Source organism: Leuresthes tenuis, unplaced genomic scaffold, assembly GCF_036924035.1.
Source record: "Leuresthes tenuis unplaced genomic scaffold, fLeuTen1.0.hap1 SCAF_6, whole genome shotgun sequence".
NCBI classification, from domain to species: Eukaryota; Metazoa; Chordata; class Actinopteri; order Atheriniformes; family Atherinopsidae; genus Leuresthes; species Leuresthes tenuis.
In genome coordinates this window covers 37746004-37759158 of record NW_027325360.1, presented here as the reverse complement: position 1 = coordinate 37759158, position 13155 = coordinate 37746004, and the positions used below count along the sequence as shown (strand labels likewise).

Here is a 13155-nt window from a genome sequence, read left to right as displayed (position 1 = left end):
CTCTGCACCTAAAGGAGGCTTGGGAGGAAGATCTTGGTATTACAATCAGCGATGATGACTGGAATACCTCCCTTCCCATCATTCACAGCTGTTCGATAAACTCCAGACATCACCTTATCCAATTCAAAGTAACAAAGTACACTCTTTCTATCCCTCTGTCTCTCCAACCTGTCCAAAGTGTAAAGCAGCAGAGGGCACTCTTGGTCATCTCTTCTGGTCCTGCCCCAAATTAAACAAATTTTGGTCAGATATTTTCATTTGCCTCTCCAGGATTCATGGCTGTGATATCATTCCAGACCCGTACACTGCTATACTGGGTGGGTCCCGACACCCCACTACTCTAAACCCCTTCAACCAAAAATAGTACAATATAGCATGGTCATTCCAAAAAGGAACATCTTAACTCTGTGGAAAAATTAAAATGTGCCATCTTTTAATACCTGGCTGATCGAAATCACAAATCTATTGCACCTAGAGAGAATTCGACATTGTGTTTGTTTGACCTCCGTGACCATTGACAAAATGTGGCAGCCTTTTATGTTGAACTTATCGAGACTGTAATCTTGTGGGGGGTTGGATATGGGGATACATTGTTGATGTTGCACATGATTTACATGTGCTTTGTTCTGTCTGGATTTTTATTGGCTGGTGCTGATTGCTCTGTGTATGGCAGGGCTCTGTATTGCTTTTGATCGGACTTTGCACTTCCTTATTTTTCATTCAGATTTGAAATTTTTTGCTGATTTGATTTTTAATATTGCTCATGCTTTTTTGTTTTTCTTTGAGGGAGGGGGTGGGCATTTCATTCACATTTGAGTACATTTGTCTTTGTTTGCATTTTCACTATCTGTGTTTGCACTATTTGTATAACTGAACATTTCTAAATAAAAAATTTTTTTTTAAAAAGAAAAGAAAGAAGAGGCGCTGGTGAGCCTTCTTGACCAGCTTGTAGCATCCGGTCGTCCAGGTGAGATCCTCAGAGATGTGGACACCCAGGAACTTGAAGCTGTTCACACGCTCCACCTTGGTGGGTGTGGGTCAGCATTCCTCCTGAAGTCCACGATGAGCTCCTTGGTCTTTGGTCTGTTGTCCGTTGTTTGTGTCGCACTACTCAGCCAGATGATCCACCTCCTCCCTGTAGGTGGTTTTTGATGAGGCTGATCAGTGGCTGGTGGTCTGGAGATACATCTGTCTTGGTTGCAGTTGTTGTGTTCCCTCTCTCAAAATTAGCATAGAAGCTGTTGAGCTTGTTGAGGAAGGAGACATCAGAGGAGGCGGGGGAGGGGTTGATGGTCCTGTAATCTGTGATGATCTGGAGTCCTTACCACATACGTCAGGGGTTGAAGTTCGAAAAGTGTTCTTCTACCTTCCCCTTGTAGTGGTGTTTGGCCTTTTTGATGCCCCTCTTCAGCCCTGCCCTGGCTGTACTGTAGGCCTGTACATCCCCTGACCCCTGCGTTCTCGGCGCTGTCTGCGTGCACTTCTGCCCAGCCGGGAAGAATGAGCAGCCTCCGGTCTTCTGGAGATCTCTGGGATGAGTCAGAGATCAGCGATAAAACTGTCGGAGTTTTGAGTGGGGATGTCCAAGAAGCTCTTGTCTGTTGTAGAACAGTAATGCCGAACAATTCTGGATGAATAGTTAGTCAAAAGTAGGTGGAAAACCGCTAAATAGCAGATTCTGGAGAGACGCTGTGCCTCACATTGTTCACGCGCCGCCATCTTGGTTAAAGATATTATATTATATGTCTGGCTGCCCGACAGACCGTCGACGGCTCCATGTCCCAAGTCGTCGGGCCATCCACCAGACCATTGCTGGTTCCGAGTGTCTCATCGTTGGGGGTCTGGCCGTCCGCCAGACCGTCTCTGACACCTGCACCCTCATTGTCTGGCCAGCCGGCGGATTGCCGCCGACTCCTGGGCCACAGTCATCACAGTCTCCTGGTGCGCCAGTCCCTGCTCCGCAATCTCTGCCTCCACATCGCCAGATGTCTGGTTGTCCACCAGACCATCACTGGTTGTCTGGCCGTCCGATGGACTGGCTACAGGTTCCTCATCGCTGGTCGTCTGGCCGTCCGCCGGACCGTCTTCGGTTCCAGGTCCCTCATCGCCGAATGTCTGGCCGTCCGCCGGAACGTCTCCGTCTCCAGGTCCCTTGTCGCTGGCCGTCCGCCGGAACGTCTCCGTCTCCAGGTCCCTCGTTGCCGCCACCCAGGCTTTGGGATGTCTGGGATCCATCCTTGAGGGGGAGGCTCTGTCACATCGGTTGTTTTTGTTATGTTTTGAGTACTTGGTTTTGTCATGTTTTACTTTGGTTTCCCTTGCCCTGTCACTCTTGATCATTGGTTCATTCACTTCACCTGTGCTTTCCCCTTCAGCTGCACTCTTTCACCAATCACCTCCCATCAGTATTTAGTTTCCAGGTCCCCTCATGTTCATCGCAAAATCCTCACTGTCATTAATGCCACCATCATTTATGTCTTGTCAGGTTTTGCCTCATGGTTTTTTCACAGTCAGTCACAGTCGGGTCATGTTTTCTCCACGGTTTTTGTATTCTGGCTCAGCTGCGCCTTGTGTTACTTTATTTTGGATAAATCAAGTTCTTTACTTTAAAATATCTGCATCCAGGTCCTCAAACTTCCACCACGCCCCGTACAAACACTATACGTGACACATTTCTACCTTCTTGCAGCACTCTACACTGAATGATGGCCCTGTATCATCAAGTCGTATTCCAGCATCACCGGACCCATTTGAAAAAGAACTCCTTGTAAAATTAAGACAAGTCCTTAATGTCTTTAATATCTACATAGAACCAAAACTACTGAATGCTAATCTAAAAATGGAGTTTATAAATGACAAAGCTGTGGACAGTGATGATGTTTCAAGAGAGGCATACTCCGCGTTCTGGGAACATTTCTTGGAACAGTGTGAGGGGGAAGATGAACGAGCACACAGACTATTCTGAGAAGACATGGCAAGCTCTTGGAAGAGTGTGGTTGAAAGAATACCTGGACCACAAAATCATACCAATCAGACTGTCAACAGCTTTTGTTCTTGCCTGTTGTCAAAGACTTGGTTCAGTGGATGAAGAACTCTTGTTGTCATTTGCCAGATTTCTTTCAGAGAATGAGTGTGCATTACTTGAAAAAGCACTACAGCGCAACATTGATGAAACTGTTGAAGAGGACTTACTCGACGTCTTCTCCAGAATGGGCTCACACTGCCTGCCCTCCAAAGACAATGTATGGGTTGCCATTTCCACTCCACTATTCACAATGCTGTGTCAACACTTATAACCAAAGAAAGCATAATGGAGCTTTAACTAATCTAAGCAGCTGACTAACAAGAAAGTGGCCCAGATGATAAAGCAATGAACTGAAAGCCTAAATCCACAAGAGCAACAGCTCTTAACCACCTGTTACGGTATGTGAGAAGCATCAACCAAAGAAAACTGGAGATCTTCTTACGCTTCTTTACAGCGTCCACTGTGCTGTTCTTGAATTATCATGCACTTACAGCTCATACCCTGAGTTTTCTCAAGAGTTTGACAATGTCCTGCCTGGCGATTACTTTACAATGGATATTGTGTACTGAATGTAAGGGATCTTTTTTCCTCTTCTTCTGACATTGTTATAGCATTTGTCTGAAACAAACTGTTTCTAAAGATTTGCATTTAAAAAATGTATTTGTCCATTCATGTATTACAACTAAGACAAAATTGTTCCACAAGGAGAGGAGATAAAATCAGATGCATAATCTGATGACATTGCTTTATTACACTTAAAACTGAAAAAAAAAGTTTTTTTCAATTTCGAATTGTTTTGCTTTGGTTTTGTTACTTTATGATTGTTAATGATTTTGCTCTAATATTTGTCAGCACACTAAGTTTTACATTGTGTTTAAAGTCCAGAAGACAGTTTAAGTTGAATCATTTTGATTAGATGAACATCCCTTTTCATTTTAATATTTTCATGTGCATGTTTTATGCAATTGTTATTAAGAAAGAAGTTCAGCATTCAACAAAATAATACCTGTTTGATACACATACAGTACCATTTCAAATGGCTACCCATGGCTGTTTTTGTTGGTAGCCTTAAATGGTAAACATACAGACAGTAACTGTCAAGAGAACAACATTGTTGAATAAAAATGTAATTCCTCTTTCATGTCCTGCCTTGTTGTTTTTGTTTGTTGTGATTTTGTTTGTTTTCTGTTCATGACTGATATAAAGGCAAAGTAAAACATCTGTGACATTACTCCTATAAGCTGTACAAAAAATGTAAGTCTCTAATTCCAGCACAAATTACTGAGAAGAGCTAATACTCTTCCCAGGTAATCCCAGACTGATTCAATGAAGCTTGTGCTTCATTACCTGAAGAGACGGAAGCAACTGAGACAACCTAAATCCACACAAGAACTGCTAAAAGTTATCCATGACAGGCAAAACCAAGTACCTTGAAAAACTGTGCACAATATCGCTGCAAATGTTCTTAATGTCTGTAACAGTCAGTGTGCAAAATAGTGACAGATCAATCCTTTTTCCAAGAAATAATCCAAAATTCAAAATAAATCTTCTACAGAGTTCCTGGGAAAACTTTCCAACTGACCATGTTTGGTGAATAAAGCATGGCGGACTGCAGAAGAATTGTCTGATCACATGTTCAGTTTAGATGAATACAAATGTAGTTTCATCTCAAATTAGAGAGCAGAAATTATCTCATTTCTCAAATGCAAATACAAATCCACTGCTTGATAAGCATCAGCTGGAAGATGCAGCTGTGGCTCCACCATCAGAATGTTACAGATGTTGTATATGTCTGTGTCACATGGCACTGCAGGTCAAAATGTGCAGTTACACTGACACAACTGTACATCAGCTCTGTTCTTGAAACATGTACATGATTTTATGCCGACCACTAGGTACCCTGTCATTCTTCGATGGTCTGATGACATGTGAATCCCAAACATGGATGGTCTCATCTAATTTGTCCTCGAATAACGGTATATTAGAAAGTAAGAAAACAAGTTAATTGATGTGCAATTTGTAATTCTAATGTGGGCCTTAGATAAGTTTTGAATTAAATCGTGTTTAAATCACAATTTAAGATGAAAGTAGGTTTTGCATAACAAGATATGATTTATTTGAACCTGAATGATTCCCATGTAACAGAACTGAATTAGACTTCTGTCCAAATATGCACCATCAAACAAGCCATGGTCCGTCAGTTCATTAAACAGAAAGATGTAGAATTCCATTGATTTCCTTCTGAGGAAACCTCACCAACTCTGTATTTGCTGATTTGCTGTGCTAGCCCCTTCAATGTAGCTGTCAATGCCTGAGCCGTCGTAAATGTTGCGACAGAAAAAATGCTGTAAGTCTCTGACATTAACATTCTGTGTGTCCCGGTCACCTCTGACAATCCTTGGACAACCACCTAATCTCTGGACTGCCTCCATGTAGTAGCCTCCGATGATTTTTCGGTCACTGCTGGTGGTAAATGCATTCATCCAGAAAATCTTCCGGGAATAGCCATCAATGAAGCCATTGATACAGATACCAAATGGCTTCAGTTTGTCATAAGAGTCCAAGTGCCAAATATAATTGGGCCCTTTTGCAAAATAGCTTCGGCGATGGAGCCATCTCCTTCCTCTGAGTGCAACACCCCTCGGGTCAAGTTCTTTTAGAATTAAGCGTACCTCTTCTTTCTTGATGTGTAATCCATTATCCTTGCATTTTATGTACATCCACCTACACCGACAGTTGGCCAGATGTTTGTAACTGTTAATGAATGAAATTAACTACACAATCCAAAGTGATGTATCCCTTGCACCGAAAAAGACTACAAGACTTCAAAATTCGTTTTAAATGTCTTTCAAACACAACATGACTGTAACGACTTGCAAGTAAAGCGGCATGTCCTTATCATATATGGCCTAATTAACTCCTGTACAGTCATTTTTACAAAGAAACACAAACCAAAATGCAGTGGATGGTCTCCCAGACATCATGCATGCATGCAATACTTACTGGTGCGCACAAGATACTTTCTGGTGCTCACGAGATACTTTCTGGTGTTCACGTGATACTTTCTGGTGCGCACGTGATACTATCTGGAAATGCCCCCGCCCCTCATGTCCCTTTATGGGCTCCGTATTTATGCCTAATACATACATACTTTTCTTTTTTTACAGGAAACAAAAATAAATGTTTGTATTTATACAGTCATAAAGAGGCCTATCTTTATATGATGTGGTAGGTCACCTTCCTTGTCCATGAGGCTTACAGAGATTGGTTTCACATCCTCAAAACCAAATGAGACAAGACAAGCAAAGGAGGAAAAGATAGCGAATTACGTAGCCTGCCACACATCAATAAGTGCTACGGATCATCTAGGTGAACTAGTTGGATCTACCAGGACTGACAAAGAAATCAAAATAGACCAGACCAAATGGACTGCATCAATAAATCATGCAATTGCCCCATTCAAAGTGGCACATCTGTTAGTTTGTTATGTTAAGTTTCTGGTTAGACTTTAGTTTTTTGGGGACCTAACGGCAAAGCCTTGGATCAAGACGAGTTCAACGCACCCTATGACGTAACTTAACGTCTAATTAGATTTTCTGCCAGTTTGAATTTTATCAAAAAGGTTGTCCGATTTCCATGGGACTCGACACATAGAATCTTCAGACCAAGCCACACAGAAGTTATGATGTGGATTTTTTAATTTCACTTCCGTTTGTCCCTACCAGTCAATCAAAACCATTTGGCGACTACGCCAAACAGGAAGTGAGGCCATATCTCGGCAACCGTTTGATGTTTTGACTTCAAACTTCTAACACAGACTCATGGCCACTTCTTTTAGACGCACAAGAATGTTGGTGACCTTTGACCAATAGGGGGCACTATATCTAGCAAAAATGCATTTTTGCTCATATCTTTGGACTTGTTGGTCCAAATTTCACAAATGAGGTACCGTTGGAATCCCTAGATGGAGACGAGGTCATTACACCCTATCACGTCATTTGCACCATATTGGATTTTTCGCCATTTTGAATTTTATTAAAAACCTTCAAAAACAATATCCACGTGACTTGGCACAATCTTCAGACCAAGCCTCACAAAAGTTATCATGTGGATCTTTTCATTTCACTTCCGTTTGCCCGGAGCAGCCAATTAAACTCAGCGCCAACATGCCAAACAGGAAGTCAGGCCATATCTATGCAATGCATTGATGTATTGATCCCAAACTTGGTCTTCCTGAGCAGTCATAGGCTTGCCTGCTATGCTGCCAGGTCCCCCCGTCGCTGCTTGTGGCTATATTTTTTGCCATGTTTTCCTTAGTTTCTTTTGCCCTGCCATCAGGTTCATCCACGTCACCTATGTTTCTTTATCCAGCTGCACTCACTCACCAATCACCCTCCTCAGTATTTACTTTCCAAGTTTTCTCATGTTCATCGCCAGATCCTCAACATCACTTAAGTCTTCTGGTCATGTCAAGTCAGGTTTTTTCTCATGTTGTTCATAAGGTTTTGTTTTTGAGTGTTAGAGAGAAAATAGGATACCTTCGATCAAACTCATTTTGACAGGTGACCTCTGACCTCTTATCGATCAATCAAATTAATATGACAGGTGACCTTTGTTTGACATCCGTTTGCTGACATCTGGGGATATGACTTTTGACCTCTTATCGATCGATCAAGCTATTTTGACGTGTGACCTTTGTTTGACATAGATTAGCCATCTGTTGAAGAGGTCTTTGACATCTAAGGAAGGGGGTGTTTATGGCTAGGGTTAAGAATGATTACAGCTAAAGTCAGGAGGTTGTGAGAAATATATTAGTTGAATGTTTAAATAAGAGAAAGGGTTAGGGTTAATAGAAAAGTTGTAGAAGCGGTCAACATTTTAACAGTTTCAAAGACTGGTCCCTGTAAGGTAAAGATGGGAAAATATCGATGTTACACACACCTCCGAGCATACGTTTCTCCCCTCGAATAATACCGCGGCCCGAGTCGCCTGTGAGCGGCCTCAATACCGATACGGTTGAGGGCGAGGGGGCACGGGCTGTGGGTTTACTAGGCTGTATATCGGCGCAGCTATTAGAGGCGCCGGAAATTGTTCGCGGGGAGGAAGGACCCCTCGCTAAACAGCCTGATCTGCGGGGTAAGTTTTAAAAAAACTCATCACTCTTTGTTTTTGTTTTCTCACGTGAGCGCGTAAGCGTCATACGTCATCAACACGGATGTGACGCATAGGGAGAGAGTGAGGGTGGGAGGGGTTAAAAGAGCGCAGCCTTTTTCAGTAGAACTCATGTGAAGTGCCTGTAAAACAAGCCAGTTGATATATTATTACTGCTCTGTCCACTTATCCGTGCTGCATTCAACGGGAGCATTACATGGTCTATGCAAATTTCACATAGTGTATACTTAAGCAAGGTTTTTTATTTATTTATCTATTTTTATGCTATTAAACTGTGTTTCAATTTGACAGAATCTGATATTATAGTTCCTGTGAGGTCCGTGGTAAAGAATCGACGGTGCAATAGAGTGTGCAACAGACTGTTGCTTGTCCAAGGGTTAATGAAAGGTACAGCCTATTCCTATTTCTCTTTTCTAATTTATTATTATTATTATTATTATTACTACAATTATTAATATTAATATTATTATTATTATTATTAACATTTTTTTAATTATTATTTATTTATTTTTAAAACATTCACAATCACTGAACCAGGTATATTCAAAATAGTTTTATGGTTATTTCTCCTTCATCCACAGAGGCCGATCTGTCGATAGAACGGATAAGTCCTAGAATTCGGCCCGACCCTCGTCTGTGGAGGAAAAGAAACGCTACCATCCGACGTGAAAAATCAAGAGCTCGGGCATTCATGAGAAGTAGCGAGATTCTTATACAGAAAATTAACCGTGACTTGAAGGTGATTTCAAAGTAAAGTAAATGTGTGTATATATATAAGTAGATATCTTAACCCCTCTTAGCCATTCTCAATTCTGTGTAAAGATGGATAATCAAGCAGGCAGAGCTGTGCCGGCTGTAAAATCCGAGGCTGTGGGACATTTGGAAAACATACCCATACTGGTTCATGTGTGGAATTACTTTACACCACTGGAGTATGCGCTCCTTAATGTCGATTATCAGTCATCTCCTATGAATATTGAAGAAGATGAAAATGATGAAATTGATGTGTTACATGAATTAGAATCATCAATCCTGAATTTAAACAGGCCTCCGCCACCCGCCCTGAGTTTGCAAAATGAGTCACAGAATATTGTCTCATCAAATCCAGCTCCTTGTGTCACATCACTAGATACATCCTCAGCAATTAGTGCTTCTCAAACTTCAGCATCAGATACTGTCTTACCAAATCTTATTTCTTTACCTTCTCCAGCTGCAGCAGAACAAACTCGGCAGCATGGTAGGGGGTTGAATCAGGAGAACGCAGCCGTCCCTGAACCGAATCGGAGAGCTACACCTCCACCGATTGAGCGTGAACGTTTCCATTGTCTTGAAATAAGACGTCCCGTCACAATACCGTGTCCGTGCCCTGATAGAATGCCCAACATCGCTGAGTTCACTTCAGCTGTTATGAGCAATCTTATTGAAGACGAGTTAACTCAATCGAACGCAGAGATTGCCTCTGATACTAACATGGAGTTAATCCTCCAGGTAGTAAGAAACCCTACAGGGGGCGCCAAACGGAAGGCTTCAAAAACCTTAGAATGCGAATTAATCCATAAGAAAAAACGTCACTTGTACATTACAGATAACTGTGACAATCAGCTCTGTTTCGCCATCAGTCTCGCGCACGTCTCCGGCTCTAAATTTACCGATAGTCAGGCTTTGGCCCAGGCGAGAGAGTGGCAGCGTCAGGCAGGGCTGACTGATCAGACGCCTGTATCTTTCAGTGATGTTGGAAAATTCGAAAAAATCCTAAACAGAAAAATTGTGGTGTTTCACAGAACCAAGGGTGATCGAGCTCTGTGTAAATTTGAGACTGATTTCAGAGATCGATCAAGCCCTCTCTTTCTGTTGTTACTCCAAAACCATTACTATGGAATAAAAAACCTCAAAGGATTTTTATGGTCGAGGTACATTTGCGTGCACTGCTACACCAGTTACAATCAGCCACACTCACACTAATGTCCTGGTTACTGTCCTGTGTGTACAAATCAAGAGCTCAGTCCTGTATTTTGTGGTCATTGCAACAGAAGCTGTCGTAACTCGTCGTGCTTCAACAGACACAAAGAACCTCGTGAGAGACCCCGAGCCAGAATGCGAGTGAGTGATTGTGATCTGATTAAAAGGTGTCCAACGTTCAAGAGATTTTATCGCGTTGCGATGACTAAGGTAAAAACCCCCCACATGTGTGAAGGTTTAAAATGTACAATCTGTGGTGAGAAACTGACCCTCGGTTCCACAGCAACTCTCGGTGGACACCAGTGCTACATTCAGCCTAGCAGCGCCAATGAAAAACGCTTGATGAAAAACTGATCTTTTATGATTTTGAATCCTTAGTCGGTCAGAACGATGTGCATGTCCCCTTTCTGGTCTGTGCAAAAACGCTGAAAGGTGTCGAGTGGTCTGCCTACGGATTGGATTGTGTCAGGAAATTCCTCCTCCATTTCAGGAGACCACGCTACCGTGGATACACGTTTATTGCTCACAACGGACGAGGTTATGATAGCTATCTAATCCTTAACGTCATGGTGCAACTAGGTATGAAGCCCTCTCTCATCACACAGGGGTGTAAAATTCTCTGTTTTACAGACTGTGATTATGGTTTGAGATTCATCGATAGTCTGTCATTCTTGGCTATGAAACTGAGTATGATGCCGAAAGCATTAGGTTTCAGTGATCATACCAAAGGTTTCTTTCCCCACAGATTCTCTTCAGAACAGAATTTGAAATATGTGGGGCCTTTTCCTTCACCGAGTTACTACTCTGTAGAACTCATGAGCCCCAGTGAGCAGGGAGAGTTCTACAGATGGTACGATGGAGTTTGTAAAGGCATCTTTAACTTTCGTGAACAGAGCATGCTTTACTGCAAAAATGATGTAGACATACTCTTCAAGGGGTGTGTCAAATTCCGCGAGCAATTCTTTAACAAGACGCGCGTGGACCCCCTGAAATGCATCACGATCGCGTCGGCCTGTATGAAGGTTTTTACCGCCAACTTTCTGCAGCCTAAAACACTGGCCATATCTTCACCCGTTGATTACAGTCAGCAGAGTAAGACCTTCTCAAACGCATCCATCCAGTGGCTGGAGTGGTTAGCGTTTAGCAGAGGGATTGAGATTAGCCACGCGTTAAACACAGGGGAAAAGAGAATCGGTCCTAATCACGTAGATGGGTATGCAGAAATTGACGGTGTGAGGGTAGCTTTTGAGTTTTACGGCTGTTTCTTTCACGGCTGCCCCATCTGCTATCTGCCTCAGGACACATGTCCGCTGAGGAAGGAGCCGTTTGAAAAGTTCTATGCAGAGACCCATGAGAGAGAGAGAGAGTGCTTCAGTCAGTGTATGGTCTTCGTCTGCATATCATGTGGGAGCACGAGTGGACTGAGATGAAAAAGTCCCATCCGGAGGTGATTGAATTTCTCAAGAGCTTTAACGCCCCTGAACCTCTCTCTCCCAGACAAGCACTGTACGGTGGTCGGACCTGCGCACTCAGGTTGAGGTACAGTGCGGGGGTAGATGAAACTGTGCACTACGCTGACTTTACATCTCTTTACCCCTATGTACATTGCAGCTTTCCTTACCCTCTCGGCCATCCCAGAATTATTTGCAAAGATTTTGATGACCCTGACAGCTACTTTGGTTTCATAAGAGCTGTTGTTTATCCTCCGCGTGGGCTGTTTATCCCAGTTTTACCTTACAAGTCATCTCACGGAAAACTTGTATTCACTCTCTGTCGCACCTGTGCTGAAATGAATAACCAGGCAGGTGCATGCAACCACAGCGATGTGGAGAGAGCACTAACAGGTGTGTGGGTGAGTGTGGACTTTAGCAAGGCGTTAAAGCTTGCTAAAATCACTGAGGTGTGGCACTTTGACAGGACCAGTAGCTCAATCTTTGTAGACTACATACACACATTTCTTAAGGGTAAACAAGAGGCTTCAGGATATCCCGCAGACGCACTTGATGAGGAGAGTAAGCTGAGGTACGTCAGAGATTACAAACTCCATCAAGGTATTCAGCTGGATACCAGAAAAATAGAGGTGAACCCTGCCAAAAGACAGGTGGCTAAACTGTGTCTGAACAGTTTCTGGGGGAAATTTGCGCAGAGGAACGACCTCCATCAGACCACCATCGTCACAGACCCAAATTCATTTTTTAATTTCATGTTCTCGGGTAAATACAAGACAGCCTACTTCCACTTTCTAAACCCTGACATGTGCATGTTGCAGTGGACTTACAACAAACGGTGCATCGCTCCTCCCAACAAGGTAAACAATGTATTCATTGCAGCATTTACCACCGCATATGCACGTTTACAACTGTACAGCTGTCTGGAAGTAATGCAGGACAAAATTCTCTACATAGACACAAACAGTCTGATCTATGTTGTGAAAAAAGGTGAGACTCCTGAAACTGGGAAACTATCTGGGGGATTTGACTGATGAGCTGGGGGGTGACACAATTCAGGAATTTGTTGCAGCAGGACCCAAGAGTTACGCCTACCAGACCAGAAATCCGAAAAAAGTATCGATGCGCGTTAAAGGCATCACTCAGACGCATGAATGCAGCGAGAAGGTCGACTTTGACAGCGTCAAAGAGTTAGTGGAGGGATACTTGGCTGGCTCCAGAGAAACGGTGATCGAGACCCCTCAGCGTACCATCAGAAGAGATAAAAAGGGGTTTCTGTTAAAAAATGTGACATTCCCAAAAAAGTTTCGGGTGGTGTATGACAAGAGACGCCTTTTTCCTGACGGTACAACTCTGCCTTTCGGTTATTAAGGTGGTTAAGAGGGGAAAAAAAAAATGCCGCAATTTTCTGATATGAAGGAGATTGATTTTGACCCCAGACTAAAGACTCCTTTTTCATGTCTGATTGTGGGGCCCAGCGGATGTGGGAAATCAATTTTTGTTAAGTGTTAAAAGTGTAACCATGTGATGGATGATGTACCTGATAATATT

At 42.8% G+C, this 13155-nt stretch overlaps 1 protein-coding gene across 1 annotated transcript in view; it reads right to left on the bottom strand.

Annotated features, from left to right (window-relative positions):
- LOC140309270 (amyloid-beta A4 precursor protein-binding family A member 1-like) overlaps positions 1-13155 on the bottom strand; it is a 74099-nt gene that overhangs the window by 32300 nt on the left and 28644 nt on the right. The window contains exon 3 of the mRNA XM_072387080.1: positions 2358-2396. Coding sequence (XP_072243181.1) covers positions 2358-2396 — 39 coding nt within the window. The remainder of the gene's footprint in view (positions 1-2357; positions 2397-13155) is intronic.